Raw genomic sequence first — 24,729 nt, forward strand, 5'->3', positions numbered from 1 at the left:
TTTTATACACATTACCGGGTATTAGAAGATTAAAATAGTAAAAACAATAAAGTTTCTAGATCCTGGACCAAACTGGCCGCTTTGTTTCAGTTTAAAAGGTTCGGTCAGTTTCAACGGTTTACAAACACCCATATCGGTTAGTAAATCATTTAACACTGTTAACCATTCCCAAATGAATTATTAGTTTCAAAATACACTTTTAATAATCAATAATCGAAGTTGAAGCAAATACGTACATATCTTTAAGCAAAATGTAATGAGGTATGTTGACACACTGTTTTATAGAAACAAATAAAGGACTAGTTGGCTACTAGCTCATGAATTGCATCACTTACGGCTGCATCCTCGGATCTAACAGCAAGTTTCATCGCCACCTCTTTCGCACTATCCACTCCAAATGATAACCGCACAGCCACCTTCACGTTGCCTATGTATACGCCCGATAACAAACACGTGTGTGATCTCGAGTTTGCTGCAACCACCTCTGTGCCCTGAAATATGAAATGATTTAGGCATGTAGCGTTCACTCATTTAAGTTTTTAACCAAACAAGCATGAACAATTACAGAAACAGTTTCTTGTTCGTGTTCGTTCGTTTAACTTTAACCGAATGAACAACCACCCTTACAAGACAGATTTTCTTGTTCATGTTCCTTCGGTTTACTTTAACCAAACGAACGAACGCTTACAGGATGGATTTTGTTTTTCGTGTTTATTTGTTTAATTTTAACCGAAAGAACACAAACACTTACATAGACAGATTTCCTGTATTTGTTCATCTAACTTTAACCAAACAAACACAAACAGTTACAGAGACGGATTTTCTTGTTTGTGTTCGTCCGTTTAACTTTAATCGAACGAACACCAACACATACAGAGACGATGTTTCTTGTTCGTGTTCAGTCGTTAAGAAATGAACGTGTTCATGTTCATTTTTGTTCATTCGTTAATATCAGCACAAACGAATAAGAAAAGTATAAATACCATCAAACATTCAATAAGAGAACGTTCACAATCATAAATGACTGAACGAGACATGTATTCTTGTCCGCGCGCTTAATTAAATAAACAAAAATGTTTGTTCATGTCCGTTCGCTAAAATAATCGAACAACCAGCTGAACGGTACACTTGTCAATTGTCATTCGATTCCCTTACATTTCAAAGTTATCTACAAGTCAAATTTTTTGGAGCCGGGAGTCTCTCTGGATGAAGACAATTGGATCAAAACCACAAATCAAGAACAAGAGAAAACAAAACAGACAGCCCGATTCTTATTGCTTGAAAGAAAGCAAACAAAAGTATTTTTGTGTTTGTGTTGATTACAATGCTGCAGGACTGCCCCTTTTATATTAGGTAGGCTAGGTAACTAAGAAAGGAAATTTGCTAAAAATAAGACACAAAATATTCAGCCATAAAGACTAAATAATAACAGAACCTAATCTTGCTCCTAGGATCACTCCTCCTAGAAATACTCTTTATTGACCCATGATTTATTCAATTTATTCTTTTTATTCAAGATTAACTAACAATCTCCCCTTTAATCTTGAATAATCTTCATTCCCAACAGCTCTTTCATTTCAGCAAATTGTTGCCTTGGCAAAGCTTTTGTAAGAATGTCTGCCTTCTGCAACTTCCCACTGATGTGTTCAACCTTTATCTCCTCTTTCTCAATGCACTCCCGTATGAAATGGTAGCGCGTGTTAATGTGTTTGCTCCTTCCGTAAAACACCGGATTCTTCATAAGTGCTATGGCGGATTGGTTATCAACTTTCATGGTCACCATTTCTTCCTTCCAGCCTGTTATCTCAGCAAGTAAGCCTCTCAACCAAAGTGCTTGGCAAGTTGCGGTAGCGGCTGCCATAAATTCAGCTTCACACGAGGATAAAGCTACAGTGTTCTGTTTCTGAGAGTTCCATGCTACCGGTGCATTATTGAAAAAGAAAACAAGGCCTGTTGTGCTCTTACCATCATCTAGATCGGTCATGTGACTGCTGTCACTAAAGCCGAGAATTTCCTTGCTGCCATTCTTAGGATAGTGTATCCCAAGTTCAGTCGACCCTTTAACATATCTTAAAATGTGTTTGACAGCTTGCATATGTGTTTGTTGTGGCGATTGCATGAAACGACTTACGAACCCAACTGAGTAGCTCAAGTCTGGTCTGGTGTGGGTTAAATACCGAAGACTCCCCACCAGTTTCCTATACTCGGTTGCATCAACTTCAGCTCCAACATCTTTCTTTGACAGCTTCAAACCAGGCTCCATAGGAAACTTTGTTGCATTGCAATCTGCAAGTCCTGCTAGATTCAGTAGTTTGCGAGCGTACCCAGCTTGTTTTATAGATATGCCACAACTTCCTTGGCTTACCTCGATGCCAAGGTAATATTGGAGTAATCCTAGATCACTCATTTCAAAACGGCCTTCCATTTCCTTCTTGAAAGTTGCTATATCTGATTGTCTCCCCCCGGTGACAATCATGTCGTCTACGTACACTCCCACAATTAACAATTGTTTGTTTGTCACCCTTTTGTACACAGCATGCTCATGTTTACACCTTATGAAACCCAACAACTTTAAGGTGTTATCTAGGCGTGTGTTCCATGCTCGAGGAGCTTGTCTCAAACCGTAGAGTGCCTTCCTTAGTTTGTAGACTTGGTTTTCTTTTCCTTTCTTCACAAAGCCTTCCGGTTGGGTTACATACACCTCCTCCTTTAATTCTCCATGGAGGAATGCAGATTTTACATCCAAATGATGTACTTCCCACCCAAAGTAGGCTGCCAATGCGAGGATCAATCTCACGGTCTCCATTCTTGCAACCGGTGCAAACACCTCCTCGAAATCGACCCCATACTGTTGTACATACCCCTTTGCGACCAGGCGTGCTTTGTGTTTTGTAACTGCTCCATTTGCATCTTGTTTTACTTTGAATACCCATTTCAAACCGATGGGTTTATGACCTTGTGGTAGATCAGTCAACTTCCACGTGTCATTCTTCTCAATCGACTTCAATTCTTGCTGCATTGCTACTTCCCATTCCTTTTTATTTGCAGCTTCATTGTAGTTTCTGGGTTCATTTTCCATTAGGAGTAAACTTATGTTGCTGTTTTCATAAGTTTCACCAATAGATCTATAACCCCGAATTGGAGTGTCATCAAACACCTCATCTTCAGCCATAGATGGGTCTCCCACGCCTTCACTATCAGTTGGTTCCCTTGGTAGGATAGGTCCTCTACCTGTTACTGCCATCATGGGGCTGCTGGAATATGACCCAGTTGAAGAATCAACAAAAGAATTGTTTTCTTCATGACTCTGATCATCCAATGGCTGGTTTAGGTCAGCCGTAGATGCATCAAAGTATGAGAAGTCTTCTGTTTCAGAATCAGTGTGCACAATAAATTCTGTAACTTCTGGTGCACTGTTGCTTGATGATTCTGACCAATCCCACTTTGTATCTTCTTCAAACACCACATCTCTACTCACCAAGATCTTATTTGTTGTTGGATCTAGAAGTCGATATGCCTTAGTGTTTGGTTGAACACCAAGATGCACTAGTCTTCGGCTTCTATCATCCAGCTTTTTCAGATGTGTAGTCATTATTTTTGCATAACATACACACCCAAAAATTCTGAGTTGATCTAGGTTTGGTTTTCGGCCCTTTAAAGTTTCATACGGTGTCTTGTCCTTTAAAGCTCTTGTAGGAACTCGATTTAGGATATAGAGAGAGTGCCTTATTCCTTCTCCCCATAAATCTTGTGGAAGTTCCATAGCCTTCAAGATAGTCCGTGTCATCTCCAAAATGGATCTATTTCTACGCTCCACCACACCATTTTGTTGTGGTGAGTATGGTGCGGAGAATTGATGTGTGATCCCCTCTTGATTACAAAGGTCTTCAAAGGCACGAGAAACGAACTCACCACCATTATCCGTTCTCAAATTCTTAACTTTTGTTTCAAGCTCCAATTCCATTTGATTCTTGAATCTCTTAAAACATTCAAAGACTTCATCTTTTGTCTTGATTAAATAAGCCCACATGAACCGGCTATAATCATCAACGATTAGAAACATATACCGGTTTCCACCTTTTATGGAGGGAGAGATTGGACCACACACATCTGCATAAATTAGCTCAAGAGGCTTCTTGGCTTTATTACTTGTTTGATTAGGAAAAGGGGTTCGAGTTTGTTTCCCAATAAGACAAGAATCACATACCTGTTTTGGGTGCTCAATCTTTGGAACTCCTATTGCCATATTCTTGTTTTCTAACAGCTTTATGGCGTCAAAATTGAGATGCCCGAGTCGGGCATGCCATACCCAAACCTCGTCCTTCAAATTTGACAGCAAACAAACCGGATCTGCCACCTTCAAATCAATCTTGTACAGCCGGTTTGAAGACCTTAGCACCTTCATGATGAGTCTCCCCTCTGCATCTCGCATCCATAAGTACTCATCTTTCATGAGAACCGAATATCCAATTTCTGTAAATTGGCCCAAACTAAGAATATTACTTCTTAGATAAGGTATGTAATAGACATCTTCAAGAATCTTTTGTTCACCATTCTTGCATGCTAAGATAATCATTCCTTTTCCTTCTATGTTCACGTATGAACCATCTCCAAATCGAACATTTCCAACCGTGTTGAAATTGAGTTTGGAAAAGATTGCACGATTACCCGTCATGTGGTTGCTTGCACCATTGTCAAGGAACCATGTGTGGTCTTCCTTTGATTCTTGATCATACCGCTGTGGAATCACTTTATCTTCATTTAGAAAAACAAATTCCTTCTTGCTTTCTGAATGAACTGTCATCAACAGTGCTGGTCCATCTTCTTGTACAAGATTTGCTGCCTCATCTCTTCGTTTTGTGGGACAATCAGACGAGAAATGGCCCTTCCCATCACATCGGAAGCATTTCAAGTTTGATCTATCCCTCCCCTTTGAATGCTGTCGTTCTTCAGCTTTCGCACCATTCGAAGATGATCGACCTCTGCCTCTCCCTTGGCCTCTATTACTCCTTCCAGCAGACCCACGTCCCCGACCAGAACCCTTTTGATCGCGGTTTCTGTTCTGCCAATCTTCATAGGATAATAGGAGTTGGTCGCCACCTTTAGTACTTGATTTTATTCTTTCTTCATAGGCTCTCAATCTCCCGATTGCTTCCTGGAATAACATAGTATCCAGATCAGCAAATTGTTCGATTGAGGCTACGATTGGTATAAACCGATCAGGAACAGCCCCAAGAAACTTGCGAACTAGTTTCTTTTCTTCCATCTCCCCTCCAAGGCTGTTTGTTTTAGATACGATTTCTCCTAATTTTCCAGCAAAGTCTTCTATTGATTCACTTTCCTTCATCTTCAATGCCTCGAACTCTGTTTCTAACAGCCCCAAACGGGCTTGTTGAACTCGTTCAGCTCCGATGAATCTTGCCTTCAAAGCATCCCAAACTTGTTTTGCCTGCTCAAGATGAGCAAGCTGCAAAACTAGTTCTTCTGGGATTGCTTGATACAAGTATGCAATCGCAAGGCTGTTTTTCTTCGGATCAACCTCGACTCCAGCCCTTGGTTCGATTGCTTCCCAAACACCATGTACATTGAAAATAGCCTTGATTTTGACAGCCCAGATAGTGTAGTTTGAGGGAGTCAAAATCGGGCATTGCAATGACAAGGTATGCTCTCTTGGTCCTCCATGGATTGCTTCTCTTGGTCCTCCTTGGTTTGCTGGATTTGCCATGCCTTTTCTGTTGCTTTCTGAGATACTCTCTTCTTCTGTCCGTCGAAAAAGACTGAGCCTTCAAGCAACTGAACACTCTTAACCTGGTGCTCTGATGCCAATTGAAGACAATTGGATCAAAACCACAAATCAAGAACAAGAGAAAACAAAACAGACAGCCCGATTCTTATTGCTTGAAAGAAAGCAAACAAAAGTATTTTTGTGTTTGTGTTGATTACAATGCTGCAGGACTGCCCCTTTTATATTAGGTAGGCTAGGTAACTAAGAAAGGAAATTTGCTAAAAATAAGACACAAAATATTCAGCCATAAAGACTAAATAATAACAGAACCTAATCTTGCTCCTAGGATCACTCCTCCTAGAAATACTCTTTATTGACCCATGATTTATTCAATTTATTCTTTTTATTCAAGATTAACTAACACTGGAAGCAGCTCTCTATCCTCATGGATAGGGGTAAGGGCTGCCTACATCACACCCTGACCAGACCCTACCAATAGCTTTTGCTATTTGAGGGATTTACCGGGTATGACTGTTGTTGTATTTAACATGTCAAATTTTAATAAAGTTACCTCACAAGGTTGCATGCCAAGAAGGTTAATAACAGCACTAACTGCTTCTTTCAAACTTTCCCTTGGACCAAGCCCATACTCATCGACCCGCTCAAACTCTGGGCCCAAACTTTCCCATGCATTCCTGAAATTTGAAACCCCAACTTTAAGCATATAGTCAGCTGCAACAACCTCAAATTCCTCCAGCTGGTATTCATCTTCCACGCCATCTTCTTCAGCCTCACCAGTTGAGGGATCAACCTACAATTTAAATCAAAATAAATTAAACAATCAAAATATTTTTTTAATTAAATATAAAATAATAAAATCATTAGAAACTATAACCACCTCTTTAACAATAAACCTCAACACGTTACTGAATTTTCCAACTGCCGGAACGCCTTCGGGTTTCTCAAACTCAACAAACGTTTGTCCCGGTGTACCATAAGGTAATGATTTTAATGGCTTGGGTGCCACTTCTTCAAATTCTTCGGCTTCTGAAGCATCCACAACAATGGTAACCTAAAACCGAGAAATTTTGTTAATCTGGAAATTTATGTATTTAATTTGAAATATGAAAACTGTTGAACTAAATGAGAACTTACATCTTCTAGTAACTGCTCTGGAATTGTATTGGTACAGTTGTACTGGAACACAACATGCTGATCGAATATGTGTTTGACTACGTTGACTTCATACTCGGTTTCCGATTCAGTGAGTTCCACTGGCGCGGAGGACTGGTTACAAAAACGAAAGATATTTACATATGCAACTTATAGAACATGTGTATGTATACGAATGTGTGCATGTGTATGTATGTATTAAATGATTTTGCTATCAAAAACCTTGAAAAGCTTTCCAAACGATGAGAACTCTGGAATTGACAATAGTAACTTCTCATAACTGTCAGCAGTTGAAGTGGGGGCCACTGGAGGAGCACCGAGACCGGTAGGCTTTTTAGCAGCAGATTTTTTCTCTGCAAATGGCTGAGCCTTAACCTCCTTTGGTACAGAATTGATATCAAATGGTTCCTCTGATGGTTCCTGTATTGACAACAAACAAAGGATTACAAAATGACAATTAAAGCCGACAAAATCATAACAAAATCACACGCGCGGGCCCCACATAATTCTTCAAACTAGCCTCCAGGTTGGCTAGTGGCAGATCCAACGGCCCAAAGAGAAACCCTTTCACATCTTTATCTGTTTCAACAACCGAACCATCACCTCCAATTGTATTTAAATATAGTGTAGCCCTGTCACGAACCTACATATAAAGTCAAACGGGTCAACATGTGTGTGCTAGAAATGAATATAAAAACTAAGTGTACCACTGACCTCATCATCATTATCATATAAACAGCGCCTCAACAAAACAAATATGCGTGGCTGCGGTACAGTAAAATTTAATTTAGTCAAATATGAATTGTGTCACTGAGTCTTAGTAAATTGTAAAGGAAATGGAAATTAACGTACCTTTAATGAGTCAACCATAGCACCAAACTTAGCTAAAGTGCTCACTGCACTGGCTCGAACAGTTGCATTTTCAAGTATGACACGGTTATATATATACCGTATGTATTTGCTGGGGTCTGACGTCTTTGGTCCCTCAATACCTAGAAAATGGAGAATCTAATGTATGCATAGTAAACAAGTTTAGTAAATGGTAGATGAAAATACTAGAATACTAAAGATGCTTAGAGGTGGTAAAATGAGCGGGTTAGGTAACTAGTCAAAAGGGTTAGTTTTGGTATGTGTTAGGTTGAACGGAAACACTTCCGGTACAAATTCTTAATTTACTTTATATATCTGGAGAGGTTCATTCCAAAAGACTAGATTTGTTCAAGAACAAAAAGAACAAACCTAGTTCGTTTATTTTTTTCTATCAATGGTTCGTATTTTTATACACTTTTCTTAGATACAAAAGTTTATGTTATGCGCATAAAGAAAACTTTAAACTAATTGGTTCATATGTTTTTTTTTCATTTTTACACATTTACCTAAACATGTGTAGGTTATGTAATGTACCTACACATGATTACACATGTGCAAGTTATATATATAATCAAAATTTGGTTATATTAATCTTAGGATGTTTGAAGAGATAAATATACATTGCATTTTAACCATTTTCTTGTACTTTCAAAATTTGTAATAATTTAAAATATGAATTGATTATTTTGCTCTTTCGATTCTTGCAAAAAAATTGTCTTCTGCACAGGTCCCTTGTGTGTGTGTGTGAGTGTGTGTGTGTGTGAAATACGATTATAAAGTTAATAGTATTTAAATAATAATCTATTTTCTTATGAAGTGATTTAGAAAGTTTTGTGTCATGTTGGCTGACTTTTGACGGTTTATACTTCTAAGCTGTTTCTTTCTAATTTGCCATAAAAATTAAACGTAAGCCAAAACAACCCATTCATAGCCATCTTTTAAGAAAATTAACAAGAAAAATAAAACAAAGATCATGTTTGACCTGTGTTGAAAGATATGTGAATTCACAGTCCTCAATAAATTCACACAGGTGAAGAAGCCCGGCCTCTTTTGCATCTGGAATATCTGATATGATAGTTACAATCGAATCAACAATTGCTTTCTTGTACTCAAATCCACCTTCCTCCCTTAGGATATTGCTCAAGAAATTCATCCTAAAATGCAAAATCAAAATTAAGGTAAACTAGGAAACAGTCATGTGTTAACTTCTCACCTTAAATATTATAAGGAATAGGAATGAAGTTGAATAAAGTCATAGACACTTACAATGTTCTGAACTTAAGTGGGAACTTTAAACACAATGATCTAATTGCATAAACCACAACAATCTTGAACTCGTCAGCAATGTCAGACATGAAGCTGGTAATTTGTTTCATCAAACGATCAACACCCGATTCATTGCCTGTTTTCAGAAGTGTAGTAATAGCAAGAGTTGCAATACTTCTATTTTGATCTGAAATCAAGCTCTCCATATCTATGTTACAAGTAGTTACAGCCATTGGATGAGTCATTGCCACCTGAACAAGATAACAACTATTAAATATCATTTATTTATCATGAAACTAAAACAGTTAGATTCATTTTACAGGTTAAAAAAATAACCTTGTTTAATGTTCGGACAGCAGCAAACCGAAGTACTGGCTTGGATGAACTTAAGAAGAGCTGAAGAACAGTAATTGCAGGAGTCAATTCTCGGCTTGTAACGCCACTTAATTCTGTTATTGCCGTTGCGGCTTCAAAAATGACCATTTCTGATTTGTGGCGAAGACATCCTTCCAGATAGTCATAAAATGGACGATCTCCAGTTTGACCGTTCATGCTTGACTCCCTAATAACCTGAACAAAAGTTGTTATGTGTTGGCAATTCAACTCTTGCACAAAAAGCAACAACCCTACATACACACACAAATACAAAAAAACACAAGTACCTGGCTGGTGTAACGGATCAATAGGCATTGGGCCAAAGGTGAACGAACAGTACCCTTTGTCAAACTGGTCACTAATTTGCTCACAGCTAACCGGTCATTTTGTCTTATCTGCAAATAGACCAGTTTTAATTAAGCAATAGTGTGACTACAAATATTTCCATATCCACTTTACACTGAGTGAACCCAAAGAGGTACATTTGTGATTGACAGTATTAGGCTTGCAAATGAACTGAATGAACCATTCGGCTAGAAATCCATTTATGTTTCTTTATCTAATAAACGAATGAACATGAACACGTATCTCGCTCATTCATTTATGTAAGCTGGTTTACATTTTTTTGTTAATGTATTCATTTATTGTTAGACCCATTACAGTTTAGTCTAGTTTTATTTAATTATAATAACTCATTACAATTTAGTCTGGTTTTATTACTTTTTTACGCCCAACATATTAATATTCACATTTACTTTTACCTTGTGTTTGTTCAGTTATGTTCGTTTATATCTATTCATCTATGTTCATTCATAGTTATCAAATGCGATAAGCGCTCGAAAGCGTTGAGGCTGGGTCTAGCGCCCAGGCGATAAGCGCAAAAAAAGCGCCCGATTTTAAAAAAAACGCACATTAAAAAAACAAAAAATTTAACTTAAATAGAACATCTTATGAAGAACAAATACATTCATTCTTCAAATAGTTTATAAAAACAACCAAAAACCAAAATCCAAAATTCAAAACATGTAGTACCAAGTACATCATAATAATTAGAAAACGAAAAACCAAAACATATAAAAAGTGCATAGTAAAGAAAGAAAGTGCTGAAAAAATATTAAAGTTACATAAGATTATAAGAAACAAAGAACAAAAGTGCATAGTAAAGAAAGAAATCCGAAAATAGGGAAATAAGAACAAAATTAACTTGTAATTCTAGTTCTTGATGATTTTGTGTGATATAATATTTTGATTATGGAACCCCTTAAATAGTGGAGTGTTAGGGGACTCCTAGAGAATAGAAACAAATTATTAAAGAGAATTTAATACGCATGGGAGGTTTGGGAAAATAAGACTGCGCATTTAATATCTGCTGCATGCTAGTCGCACTTAATGCGCCTGGCGCTTTAAATACGCTTAAGCGCAAAAAGCGCCCCCTTTTAATAACCATGGTTCAATTATATTCGTTTGTTTATGTTTGTTTACATTTGTGAACCGTTCATCTACACTATAAACAAGCGAACATAAACAAATTCATTTTTTAGCATACAAGCATGAACAAGAAAACCCTATTCGTTTAAGTGTTGTGTTCAATCATTTGTTCAGTTAAAGTTAACCAAACAAACATGTACATTCCCCGTTCGTGTTTGTTCGGTTTGTTTACAGGCCTAGACAGCATGAAAATTATCTTATTAGGAACATCCAAATCATTCATGAGCGTGTGAGACATAAAGATTACAATCTGGAACAATCAACTGTCATACCTGTTGCAGCAAAGCAAGTGCATGAAATTGTACAAGTGCAGCCCTCGATTGAACGGCTTCTTGTACCTCATTGCTCCATCTTTTCACAATCTCCGGGTTCGTCTAAGATTCAAGGACATAACATAATTAGAGTTTCAACTTTTAACACAATTATAAGACAAGCTAATGCAAATATTCAAACTGTAAGTTATACCTGAAGCAAATGGATACCACTAACTAATGCTGCACTGGCTACCACAGGATTTTTATCAACAATAGCCTGTTTTAGGTATCTCTCAATTTGAGTAAGAAGTGTTCCATCTGTTATGCGACATAGAACACGAATAGCATTTGCACGGTACACATCGGTCTTGCTATTCATGTCTTTCATGAGGGAACTTGTGACAATAATAACCTTGTGTGCATAAGAAATTCACCATGTTATCAAACATAAGAAGATAAAGAAATTCAAAAACGATTAAAGGGGTAAGATTATTGTTTGAAACCTCATCTGAAGAAGGGGAGAGTTCCTTAATAATCAGATAAGTCATTCTTCTTAATCCAGGATCTTTAGCTTGGAAAAGTTTTGTTACTGAAAAGAACACTTCTGTAGCTTCAGTCTGCAAATATGGACCAATAATAAGGTGGCAGGATATCAAGACAATGTTAAACAAGATCAAAAGCATCAACCCAAATAATATTATGCGCGTGAAAGGTGAAACATATACACAACTTAAAAGAAAATTACTCTTGCAGACTTGGAACACTTCTATAAACCACATACAACAACAAACATACTGACATACACATAAACACAAATTTCATAAGCAGGCGTATAAAGGCTTGCCTATCTGCTTCAAGCGAAAGATAAATAAAAAATGTATAAAATATGAAAACTGGAAATAAGCCCAGAAGCTACTCTCTCTTACAGGGAATGGACTAAAATAATGAAACCATTTATATGTCTGCATGAAAGTTAACTGTTGTCTTTGTGAACAGTCTATGAAACATGATCTAACCTTAGTGAAAGTTTCCCCTTGATTCAGAAGATAAAGCAGCTTTGTAATAACCTGGCAACAGAAATAAGAATATGATATATAATCTGTTGGATCAAAAAACCATGTAGCACAGATCAGGTGTCAAAATACAATAACTCAATAAGCACCTGGGAACACCTCCTTGAATCAATCTGAGCATCATTAAAGCACCTAGCTTCCTGAAGAACCGCTCCTTTCTCGATTCCAGAAAAGGGAGAATACTCGGCTGCACATGAGTCATTACAAAGATACCTTCATTATATTACAACAAGCATACACGAAAGTACAGTGATTATTACCGTATTACGTAACAAAAATAACATATCTTCTATCAGTCCATATAAAATAGTCAATATCAAAAAAGATAGCCGACCTATTCTCACATTAATAAACAAATGCACAGTAATCAGAAGGTCAAATCAGTTATCACTTATCAGTTACATTTTATCCTCCATTAAACAGTAATAGTTTAATTTAAATACTGATATTTCTGTAATGCTGTATAATAATTTATAAATTCTGGTATATCGGTAGGGTTATAATAAGAAGTGGAGTTTGTCTAAGAAGTGTAAGAAGTAATCTGGTGCGTTAGATATGTTGATCTGACGGTGGATATGGAAAGTGTGTTTATTATGCGGTGTGTTTTATTTTAGTAGCAGTGTGTTTATTGTGCGGTGTGTTTTATTAGATCTAATGGTGAAAAACTGAAAACACACTTCCTACACTTCTTAAGAAAAATCTACTTCTTATAGCCTTGCTCTATCACCATAACCTACATATTATACTATCATTCCATCATCTCTCAGGAAACCACCAAAATACATACTCCAAAGCCAGAAACATTAACCAAATGAAATTTAGTCATTGAGTATACGAAGGACGTGTCAAAATACTTCACTAAAACATTTCAATTTCATAAACTGTTCAAAGTCATAATAACCTACATATATTCCATATACTACAATCCTGATTTCACAAACCAGATCTATTATTATTAACATCATAACATTAATATCTCACAACTCAGATCTAAAATGATAACAAATATCATGTAAATCATACACTAGCAATCAGATCGATTCAATTGACCTAACAATTCCAAAACCTAACAAATCAGTTGAACTGAAACTACATTCACGACCTAATTAACAGCAGCAATGTAGATCTAAACCTAAATTGACAGAAGTACGGAATAATTTGTGATAATTAAAGGTTTAGATAAGTTATAGTACCTTCTTCGTCGAGATCATCGTCTTTCTTCACGTACTGAGACATTACGGAAGGAGGATTTGAGCTAATTGGTTGCAACGGTGATTCAGATCTTGGTGTGTCGGTATGAGTGATATTGTCGGTATGAGTGAGTGATATACCGTCGTGTGATGCGTAATTAAACCAAATGTTTAGTCGTTCAGCTAATTGGGTAAAAGTAATTTTACTCTACTTACTTACGTAGTAACTATTGTTTTACCCAATGTGTTGCGTCTAGCAGGTCGATAAACTCAAACGTTGGTAAAATCTAAGTATTAGGGGTCTCGGTTTTGAGGCGGTAAGTGAACATGTATTCGGTCAGTTTTGGTTATATGCATTATGGTATCGGAACTAAAACAGGAAATAAAACAAAATCAATTTAAAAACTGAGGTGGATCAATGGAATGGCGTCGGTCAGTAAAGCTCGGACATTAGTAATACCCGAGCATTGTCGATTCCAGGCGTTGAGGCGATGAGTCTACACAATATCAGTCGGTCTTCGTCACGTTCGATACGGTACCGGAACTAAAAAACCAAAAACAAAATTGAATTTCAGCCAGTTTTCGTTACTGTACCGATACTAAACAAAATGAGGTTATTGTATGCAAATTCAGTCGGTTTAACTGAACAACACAACTATCCAGAATACCAAAGTTAAAAGACAACTCATTCTAACATTAAATCCACAAAAACATAAATAACACACTTTAAAATTTGAAACAGACATTTGGGTCATCGGAGATTCCAACCTGGGTTCTAAACGGGTACAAATACAAACATTTACCCTTACCAATCATCCGGCCAACACCAATGTATATGTTCAATATCAAAACCATTATTTACATATATATATCTAAACATAAATAGCACATTTTGTGTCACCAGAGTTCTTAATTACACTAATTATATGTACAAACATAGGATCTCCATTTTTAGACCAAGTGTAATGGAGAAGGTTAATTAACCAAAAGTACTATCATGTTATTGTCACGTACTAACTAACTAAACTCTTAACCATGTGTAGTAGAATGTATTAGTTAAATCAAGTTATAATCATTTTACAATCATAGGCTATATTTGAATGAGTCATTCATAATGGATCAAAATCGAAGTGGTTGGTGATGTTGAGCACCATTGGAGTGCCCCGTTTGTAATGGTGCCCCCCCCCCCACACACTCATAACACTCGGTTTAAAAGACAAGTGTCTCTATTAAGTTGGCTAGCTTCATATTAGGTGGTACTCGCAATACCTAGTTTAAAAGGCAATTGCATCTATAAAGTTGGCTATCTTCATATTAGATGAAGGAATAGGAGAATTGTGAAGAAAGGTTTTTTTTTAGTTTTATATTTTAATACCTAAAATTATATATTTTAACCCCCCCAAGAAAACATAAATTTCATTATTTTTAAAAAGATACATATAGCTAATTATTTTAATCAATCAATCATACCCAGTGAAGTTCCACTAATAGCAAATCTATAAGTAGGGTATAGGGAGGGTGGGATGTAGGCACACCGTACCTCTATCCAATGAAATAGAGAGGTGGCTTTCGGAGAGACCCTCAGCTCTTGACTACATATGTATGCGGCAATGTAGAAGGAAATCAAAGTTCAACTATAGTATAACTGATAATAGCACGTAGTAAAAATGATAATACTATATATATATATATGAAAAGATAATACCATAATGGTGTGTGACAAAAAATAAGGTAAACATAGCTAATTATTTATAAACTAGTAATAGTACCTCACGTGTTGTGGCATGACGCGTTATCTACATGAAAAAGTTTTGGATGCAAACATAATAAGGTTGCTGACTAACATCAATTCGATAATGATTATGTGATTCTAGCCCCTCAAGTTCAATTCCCATTTTTAAACTTAACCAAGGAAACTAACGAGGTAAAGATAAAAAGACAACACTTGTTTAAAATCTAAAACATAAATGACAACACTTGTAATTACGTTACTTAAAGGACGGAACATGCAAACACAATGACGAAAATTTAAAATCACTCGTACATAAGTTATTGACTGCCTTAGTCTTAAGGGACAAAAAAACTTACATAATAGAATTATCTATATCCAGTGAAAATAAAACAAAAGGACAATTTTAGTTGTAATAATCTAAAAACTTGAAGACAAAAAGACAATACGTGTAGCACAACCCTATTCATAATAATAAAATTATCTATTATTATGATCACGCAATTTCTTCCTCTTTCCTCTAACTCAAGTTCCAGTTTCACAGGTTCACAAGACACAATCTAAGATACTTACTGCCCCTCTACCCCCCCTCCCCGGGCTAAGCCATATAATGTAACGTTGCTAAGAGTCATATAACATCGCACATCATGAAGACTTAAGAAACCCGCCTCTAATCAAGAGTCAAATTCCTATATACAAAGAGAGCAGATCAGTGATTTGTCAGTCCCACTTAACCCGTTTCCCGTACCTGACTACACCTCCATACGGTGTTTCAAATACTCCTAACTTTGACCCATTGGTAGATAACACTCTCAACTTACGAAATATTTTCCAACACTCTCAACTTTTAACATATTTTCTTCTGGCACTCCCGGAGTAACGAGAATCTAACTTCGTTAGTGTTTGGGGTAAAAAATGTCATTATTTCAAAGTTCAAGTGATAAAATCAAAATTTTAATTTATTATATATTTCACATCATTCTCCACCCAACAGCACCCCCTCTTCCCTTCCACAACCGCCACCCCACCTCCCTGCCAACCACCACCGCCATCGAAGACCACGACGAAAGAATATGTCACCACCACCGTCGTACTTAACCCCCGCTATCAGACCCTACCACCGCCTGCTATTATCACCATCTCCGACAACCCCGGGGTTTCTCTTTGCTTTTACGGTTAGTGCACCACCATCATCATCTCCGCCACACACACACACACACAAACACCATCATCATCTCTGTTTTTTGGATTTTGAAATTGGGTGGCTTGTTGGAAATTAGGTACAATGGTGGTGGTTTGTGGCTACAGTGGCGGTGGTTGGTGGCTGCCGGCGGTGGTTGCCAGTGGTGGTGGTTTGTGGCTACAGTGGCGGTTGTGGTTGGTGGCTGCATTGGCGGTTGTGACAGAAAAGAGTGGGTGGAGAAGGATGTGAAATATATAATAAATTAAAATTTTGATTTTATCACTTGAACTTTGAAATAATGACATTTTTTACCCCAAACACTAACGAAGTTAGATTATCGTTACTCCGAGAGTGCCAGAAGAAAATATGTTAAAAGTTGAGAGTGTTGGAAAGTATTTCGTAAGTTGAGAGTGTTATCTACCAATTGGTCAAAGTTAGGAGTATTTGAAACACCGTATGGAGGTGTAGTCAGGTACGGGAAACGGGTTAAGTGGGACTGACAAATCACTGATCTGCTCTCTTTGTATAGAGGAAGTTGACTCTTGATTAGAGGCGGGTTTCTTAAGTCTTCATGATGTGCGATGTTATATGACTCTTAGCAACGTTACATTATATGGCTTAGCCCGGGCGGGGGGGGGGGGGGGTAGAGGGGCAGTAAGTATCTTAGATTGTGTCTTGTGAACCTGTGAAACTGGAACTTGAGTTAGAGGAAAGAGGAAGAAATTGCGTGATCATAATAATAGATAATTCTATTATTATGAATAGGGTTGTGCCATAAACACAATTTTGATTTTATCCCTTGAACTTTGAAAAATGATATTTTTTACCCAAAACAGTAACGAAGCTAGTGTTTCGTTACCCCGGGAGTGCAAGAAGAAAACATATTAAAAGTTAGGAGTGTTGGGAACATTTCGTAAGTTAAGAGTGTTAACTACCAATGGGTCAAAGTTGGGAGTATTTAAAACCAATATCCCTAATAAATAAATAAATAAATAAATAAACAAACTTATAATAATAAATCCAAAGATGATGATTAAAAAAAAGTTAGGCTGAATGATCATCGCTCAATAACCTTCACATGCCAACCGGGTTATTGACAACCTGATTTACTTCAATATTATATTCTTCTGACCATTTGCCACTGCTTACAATTTCATTTCTTCAACTCGATTCAATTACGATGCCTTCACGAAGACGAACGCTTCTCAAAGTCATCATCCTCGGCGACAGCGGGTTCGTACTTTAATATTATTATTATTATTATTAGGGTTTTATTCTCAAACTTATAAATCTTGATCTACAAAGCTCGATTCATTTCTTGTGGTGATCAAATTGGTTAAAAAATCGAACTGATTTGGGTTTACGGGCTGTTTTGAATATCATTATATCAATTATAAATCTGGGTTATTGGCAATTTGCCCTAATTATTAGTATCTGAATTTGTGTGGTTTTGATGCAGGGTTGGAAAAACATCTTGATGAATCAGTATCCTTTAATACCTATGATTGCTATAGATTAAATGATTACCTGTTAAGAAAACTGATAATATTATTATCTGATCCTCATTTTCTGACTTGTAGTAGATTATGTGTTGTAAAAATTGATAGGCGCTAGTCGGGCGGTGGGGGTACTGGCTAGCGATTAATGGGATTGAAATATTTATATGTAGTTTTTCAAACTTATATACGCACACATCGAACCCTCGTTTGATCATTTTTTGTTGAATTTTTTACAAACCTTTGCATTTCGAACCTTCGTTTGATCGTCTTTTGTTGCTTAAAACTTAAGCGTGTCGATGTTGATGCTTAAAACTTGTGTTAACGGGTAAGACCAAAGGACCGTTTTTTGGGTTCGATTTCGATTACATGAACTTGCATGGGTAGAGTACCGATTAGTGATTAATCACTGATTAGTCGGCAATTGATCCCGGTTTTTGTAACACTGGTAGTAATTACTGAAAACACTCATTCAAACACTCTAAAAATATTAATTATGAAATAAAAACGTGGACATAGAATATGTTGTCTTTAAAGTTCAACTTTAGATATGTAAACAAGAAGTTTAGCAATCAATACAAGGCCACAATCGGTGCTGATTTCTTGACCAAAGAAGTGGAATTTGAAAATAGGCTTTTCACTCTGCAGGTTAGTCATCAACTATATATTTATAAAGGTTGATCATTGTTTTGAGTTTTTGCTAAAGTTGTACGGGTTGGTTTCGGGTTGAAACCGTAATTTATTTATAATTCCACATTTTAACAACGATTCTTTTACAATTTACAATGCTAGTTGTACCGTTTGATGTTATTATGAACTTTTTTTTTCTTAAGAAACTAAAGTCATTTACAATATTGAATTCAGAGAGGTTTGTTTGACATTAAAACTTTAAAAGTCAAAGTTAGATAGCTAACAGAGAAAAGAGGGGTAAATATGTATAAGCAACTGATAGTCATATGGAAATAGATCCTTTTGTAAACCGGTAATTATCTGTTGACTTTGACCTAAATATGTAGTCAAATCTCTGCCTTTGCAGATTTGGGATACAGCTGGACAGGAAAGATTTCAGAGCCTTGGAGTTGCTTTTTAGCGTGGTGCAGATTGCTGTGTTCTTGTGTATGATGTGAACGTGCAAAAATCATTTGATAATCTCAACAACTGGAGGCAAGAATTTCTTATTCAGGTATGCTAATAATTAGCAAATCAGTTTCGAATGTATGAATGTAAAATCTTGATATAATTTTGTTGCAGGCGAGCCCGTCGGATCCTGAAAATTTTCCGTTTATAGTTTTGGGTAACAAGGTTGATGTAGATGGTGGAAACAGTAGAGTGGTATGTGTTTTTCACCGAGAAACTGGTTTTTTATTTGTTAATTTTGCATGTTTAAAAATTATCGTATGATGATAATTAGGTTTCTGAGAAAAAGGCTAAGGCTTGGTGTGCCTCGAAAGGGGATATCCCTTATTTTGAAACGTCTGCAAAGGAGGGGATTAATGTTGAAGAAGCTTTTCAAGTCATTGCTAAGAATGCTTTGAAGAATGGATAAGAGGAAGAATTGTAAGTCAAACCGGGCAAACTTTTTAAAATATCTATTTCTCATTCTAATTTTTAAACAGGTGAACACGACCTGTTTATTAAACGGCTTAGATATGTTTGTGTCTAAATTATGTCATGTCAACAAAAAGAGCATTATTATGTAGTAATGAGTTTTGACTAATATGTATGATTTTGTTGTGTGGCTTTTGAAGATACTTGCCGGATACCATTGACGTAGGCAGCACAAGTCAACAGAGGGCATCTGGATGTGACTGCTAGAGTTTGATTACCATTCTTTACAAACTTTGTATCTGTACCATTTACTACAAACGTCTTTTGGTTCGTTTATTTGTGTGGATGGTTCGACTGTAAATTTGGTTTGAAGTTCTTTTGTGTGATATTCTTGCAATCTATTTCATCCGATTATGATGTGAAGAGTGTAGCTATAGTGATGCATTGTCTTGTGCATTTAGCCTGAGCATCTGCCATAGGAGAGTTGCAGCCAAGTGACTTGGTTATGCATCTAGGCTTGGCTCGGGTGATGTTGATCTTAAATGCCTTGTGGTTGTGGGATGTCAAATTCGTATATATACGGTTTCAAATAAGAGCGGTTCAAGTGAAGGTTTAAATAGTTATCGTTACCAAAAAAGCGTGGCTTCTTTTTATAGCAGCAATAAACACACAAGACGGTTGTGTGAATTTGTTGTGAAACCAACTTAACCAAGAAAAAACATGTTTTTTTACAGTTTAATGTGGTCATGCAAATCATGATTCATGCATTCAACTAATGTTAAAATGTTCTGTAAGACTATAACAGATAACTTATAATTTACCAAATATTGTTGTGGTTATGCATAGGTTTGTTGATTGTTTGTAAGCTCTATAACCAACTCCCATAAGTGGATAGCAGGTTGAAACAAATCAGTTTTGGTCAAAATAAGTACAATTTATATACTAATTGAAATCTTTTATTTGAAAGGTAAGCTCAAATATTATTATTTCATTTAAGTTATGAAGCAAGTGATAACATAATATTTTGTGTGGAAGCGGTGTAGCTAAGACTTGTCACTTGTCCACACTGTGACTTTAGGTTCATTTGTGAGACATCAACTGGTAGTATGAGAAGTGACACGTGGCACTTATTTGAATGGTAAGTCAATATAAGGTTGTTAGTCAACAGTATGCCTTTTCAGAACCCAATGTGTCTGAATGAGTCCAAATATCTTAAATTTCCCTTGACAAGGATGATAGAGAAGTCTTATCTCTTATGCCATCCGTAGTGGACGAATTGTTTGGGCGATAAGAGGCGATGACGGGCTACAACACCCCCCCCTCCGGCGATTTCAGGGGCGATAGAGGGGTGGGGGGGCCGGGTTTTTCTCACCCTCTCTTCCTTTACCTTTATTATTATTATATTCATATGTGAGTTGCATATATATATATATATATGGGCTAAAACAAAAACTCACTCTTTGCTGATTGGGCGTCACATACGCCTCATTTTGTAGTCATTCTACTACACATAGCCTTATGAACTAAACTCAGTAATATTAACATATGGTAATAATCTAGTGGCTAAAAGATAACTTTTGATTAAAATTTTAAAATACAAGGTTAACAACATTTGTGCCAATGTTTATAACAAATGAACCATGACTAGCTATGACTTAATTCACTACTTGCAACAGGCTAACATGGCAACAAAAAGTAAACCTTCTTCTTCTTATTATTACTACATTTATATCGTGTAGTTGTATACGGAAATGACATTACATTTATATTACTTTTCTTTTAAAAACGTACCATTTTATAAAACCCTAGATCTTAAACTCTAAATTTAGTTTTTAGCGATCTCTTTTTTCCTGTCCAATTCCGCTTGTCTTGACCTCCACCTAAAAAAGGTCCCAAACACTTGTTCCACTTCTTCAAGGTTTTTACCTTGTGTTTCAGGGTACAAGGTATAAAAGAAGACAAAACCAAACACTGCGATACCCGAAAATAAAAAGAAGGCCCCGCCAATACTAATCGCCTCGAACAAGGATATAAACGTCATTCCAATAGTACCACTCACCACTCTGTTCATTGCCACAGCTAAACTACACCCTTGGGCTCGGAGTCTTAATGGAAAGATCTCCGAGCTGTAGACCCAAGTGATCGGGCCCATACCGATCGAAAAAAAAGCGACATAGGATAGGATCGTGGCAATGCAGAGTGCTATAGCCCATGTGATCTTGTGATCCGAGTGGTCAATGATGGTCAATGCAAACCCGAGGGACATTAACGATACGATCATGCCTGCTACACTAGCTAACAACAACGGTCGACGCCCAACTTTGTCTAGGAAAAACGTGGCCACGAGAATAAACATTGTTTTCACGAATCCGACGGCTATTGTTGCAAGTAGTTGCGGTGTGTCATTGACAATCCCCGCCTTCTCAAAGATTCTCGGGCTGTATAACACGACCGCATCAATCCCAGTCGCCTGTTGGAAAAAATGGATGCCGACGGCCGCCAACAATATGTGACGGACCGTGGGCGTTGGATGAACCAACAACTCCTTCCATATGCCTTCACCATGGCTTTGCCTTGACACTTGCACAATATCATCATTACAATCTTCCGGGATGCCAGCAGCTTCCTTGATGTCAGCCAACCGAAGCTTAGATTCTTCTAAGCTATCGGAAGTCTTATCCAGGACACGTTTGGCATCACCGAGGCGTCCTTGCATGACGAGCCACCGAGGTGACTCAGGCATGCCAAGGACGCCCAATGCTAGGAATATCGAAGGGACGCCTCCTATTCCTAACATGAATCGCCATCCCAAGTGTAGCGGAAGCTTCGAAAAGGCATAATTTGACACATACCCAAGCAATATTCCTATAAAGGAAATTATAATAATCATATCCATATTAAATTTTCAAATACAAGCTTTAGAACCCGTGTACTACACTGTATGAAAAATATAAGCTTACCAGCGTTAATGAAGACTTCGGGAAAGGAGGTTAGAAAGCCACGTGCAGACGCCGGAGAAACCTCGGCGGTGTAAACCGGAGCTATCATAAGTGCATATCCGACGCCAATTCCGGCAACAAAGCGGCCAACCATGAGAAAGGCGTAGTTAGTAGCGAAACCCATCAAGATTGCTCCCACGAAGAAAATAGCTCCGGCCAAGACAATGGTGTAACGACGACCAATCCAGTCGGAAGTTCTGCCGGCGACGGCTGAGCCGGCCAACGAGTACAGGTTCAGAATGCCAACTAGGATCTCGATTTGACCGTTAGTCAAATCAAGATCTTTTTCTATGAATTTTTGGGCCCCACTCATCACACCAATATCTACAACAAAACAAAATTACTTATTTTTAGCATGTATTTTTACGACGAATTTATTTTAATCTTTGTTGTATCTTATGTTCGAATCTAAGATCTTCTCGTTTTAAAACCCATATTTTTTTGGTTTTGTATTTGTTAATGAACCACCACCCGGTTAATTGTAATTTTTTTGCAGTTGTATTACTTTTTGTACAAAATTAATATAATTTTTTTATATATAAATTAAAAATAATAATGATTAAAATAACCATTTTCGAACAAAAACTTTCATTAAACAAGGCAAACTAGCGAAGAGCTAGGGCCGAAACAAGAAACAACTTAAAAAGAGAAATTACACAAACATTCCAACTTAAAATAGTTTATTGAAGTGATATATTATAATCGAACATAAGATTTTTAAACATATTCTGCGTGCAATAACCGAACTGAACCGAAGAACGATGAAACCGAACTGTAATTAACCGAAAATAAGTTTCTTGTTTACGGCCCTGGTTAATCGAAATTAACCGAACAAACTATACATATTTTCATATATTTTTACATTTTATATCTCTATTTCATATATTTTTTTATATCTATATCTCCATAGGACCATATCATATATTGCTAAGTAAAAATTATAGCCTAAATTTGATTTTGGTTATTAACTAAACCAAAAACCGACAAACTAACTGAATAAACCAAACTGATTAACCGAAATCCGGCTGGTTAATTCGTTAGAGGGTAACAACCGAACCAAACCGTACACACCCATGTTCATATTCATTATTTATTAATAAGTTGTAGTTCTAAATATCTAAATAAGTATGTTATATTTACAAGTTTAGATAAGATATATAACATTGTATTGTTTTTAGAATGACGTCTTATGACAAATAAATCTTTGCACCTAACTTTCGTTTCATGCTACAAAAATACTTATCGTGTGGGATTAGTATCAACGGTTCTTTATTTTACAAATATTTTTGCAACAGACTTGTTACACACTTCAAATATATAGTTGTTGTATACTAGCACAAGTTGTTAGGTATTTAGGTTGTATGGTATACATTTAAATGTTTCATTTTGGATAAAATCATAGAACTAAATCTCATTTGTAAATTGTTTTTTATCTTTAATATTATAGGCTTTCGATTATGTCGACCGGTGTTTTTAAAAGATATGTTAGCATGTTATGATATAAACAAGAATATAGATGAAAACAATTGGGTGTGGGGGGGGGGGGGGGGTAGATTACCATAACCAAGCAAAACGGAAGTCATGGAAGCCAACATGGCGCAAGCGAAAGCATACTTGTTCTTCTTTGGTGGTTTTGGTGGGTCGAAGTCGGTGATGAGTTCTTTGGACTGACTCGAAACACCATTTTCTTCCGGTTTTTGATCGGTCATGGCGACGGTGTGGTGATGGCAAGAGAGGGAGAGAGTAAGGGTGGTTAGTTACAAGGCATGTAATTACATAACCTTAGTTATGTGTTTCTTGTTGAGTTGTGGTTAACAAGATAGAATGGCATAGATATAGAGTATGTGGACTGCCTCAATTATATCAGCCAACACACAAGCCAATGTGTCTACTTCATCCGGGCCAGTTGAGATAAAAATGTCACCCTTTGAAATCATATCTTTCCATATTAATTTCGATTTTTAAAATCATTTAATAAATATTTAAACATGAATCTTTTTAGCTTTCATCCTACATTCCTACCCTATACAAACCCTCTAATAATGGAATTAATGCTAACTTTTTATTATAAGAAATTTATAAAGTAAATCATTTTTCTACCTTATGTGCTTTAATTCTATTTGAATATCCAAATATCACTATCTTCTAAAAATGCAACATCTAGGTTATGTGACATCTTCTGTATGCAATAAAGTAGAATACTTATTAAATAAGCCTATGAGGTGGAATATACAGGGTTTGATTGATTGAACTTATTAGATAAGCCTTTTTTTTTAATTTAGTTGTATGGCAAATTCTTGTTGACTAAATGACCTCTTATTTCAGTTAATTTTGACTGAAGAGGAAATTTTTATCAATGT

General features: G+C 36.6%; 2 protein-coding genes and 1 pseudogene across 3 annotated transcripts; 1 reads left to right on the forward strand and 2 right to left on the reverse strand.

Moving 5' to 3' along the window:
• Positions 1–197: 197 nt before the first annotated feature.
• On the reverse strand, positions 198–13,527 carry LOC143593833 (coatomer subunit gamma-like). Its single transcript, XM_077073326.1, has 18 exons — positions 13,418–13,527; positions 12,314–12,411; positions 12,168–12,218; positions 11,655–11,768; positions 11,363–11,563; positions 11,170–11,271; positions 9,697–9,804; positions 9,371–9,604; positions 9,035–9,285; positions 8,751–8,922; positions 7,751–7,906; positions 7,613–7,663; positions 7,401–7,541; positions 7,121–7,318; positions 6,881–7,012; positions 6,624–6,797; positions 6,297–6,536; positions 198–491 (listed from the first exon to the last, which is right to left on the reverse strand). The coding sequence occupies exons 1-18, from the start codon at positions 13,458–13,460 to the stop codon at positions 300–302; spliced, it is 2,658 nt and encodes an 885-aa protein (XP_076929441.1). The 5' UTR covers positions 13,461–13,527; the 3' UTR covers positions 198–299.
• A 3,950-nt stretch (positions 13,528–17,477) lies between these two features.
• LOC143593825 (ras-related protein Rab7-like) lies at positions 17,478–19,841 on the forward strand (annotated as a pseudogene). Its single transcript, XR_013146203.1, has 7 exons — positions 17,478–17,563; positions 17,786–17,811; positions 18,371–18,470; positions 18,859–19,005; positions 19,074–19,154; positions 19,234–19,379; positions 19,571–19,841. The product of XR_013146203.1 is annotated as a ras-related protein Rab7-like (transcript).
• Positions 19,842–20,922: 1,081 nt separating this feature from the next.
• Positions 20,923–24,158, reverse strand: LOC143593834 (polyol transporter 5-like). The gene is made up of 3 exons (XM_077073327.1): positions 23,928–24,158; positions 22,331–22,693; positions 20,923–22,235 (listed from the first exon to the last, which is right to left on the reverse strand). Exons 1-3 carry the CDS (start codon positions 24,076–24,078, stop codon positions 21,196–21,198), a joined length of 1,554 nt encoding a protein of 517 aa, XP_076929442.1. The 5' UTR covers positions 24,079–24,158; the 3' UTR covers positions 20,923–21,195.
• Positions 24,159–24,729: the final 571 nt, after the last annotated feature.

Source organism: Bidens hawaiensis, unplaced genomic scaffold (genome assembly GCF_021521415.1).
Source record: "Bidens hawaiensis isolate Kalapana, Puna unplaced genomic scaffold, B.hawaiensis_p1.1 tig00042837_1, whole genome shotgun sequence".
Lineage (NCBI taxonomy): Eukaryota > Viridiplantae > Streptophyta > Magnoliopsida > Asterales > Asteraceae > Bidens > Bidens hawaiensis.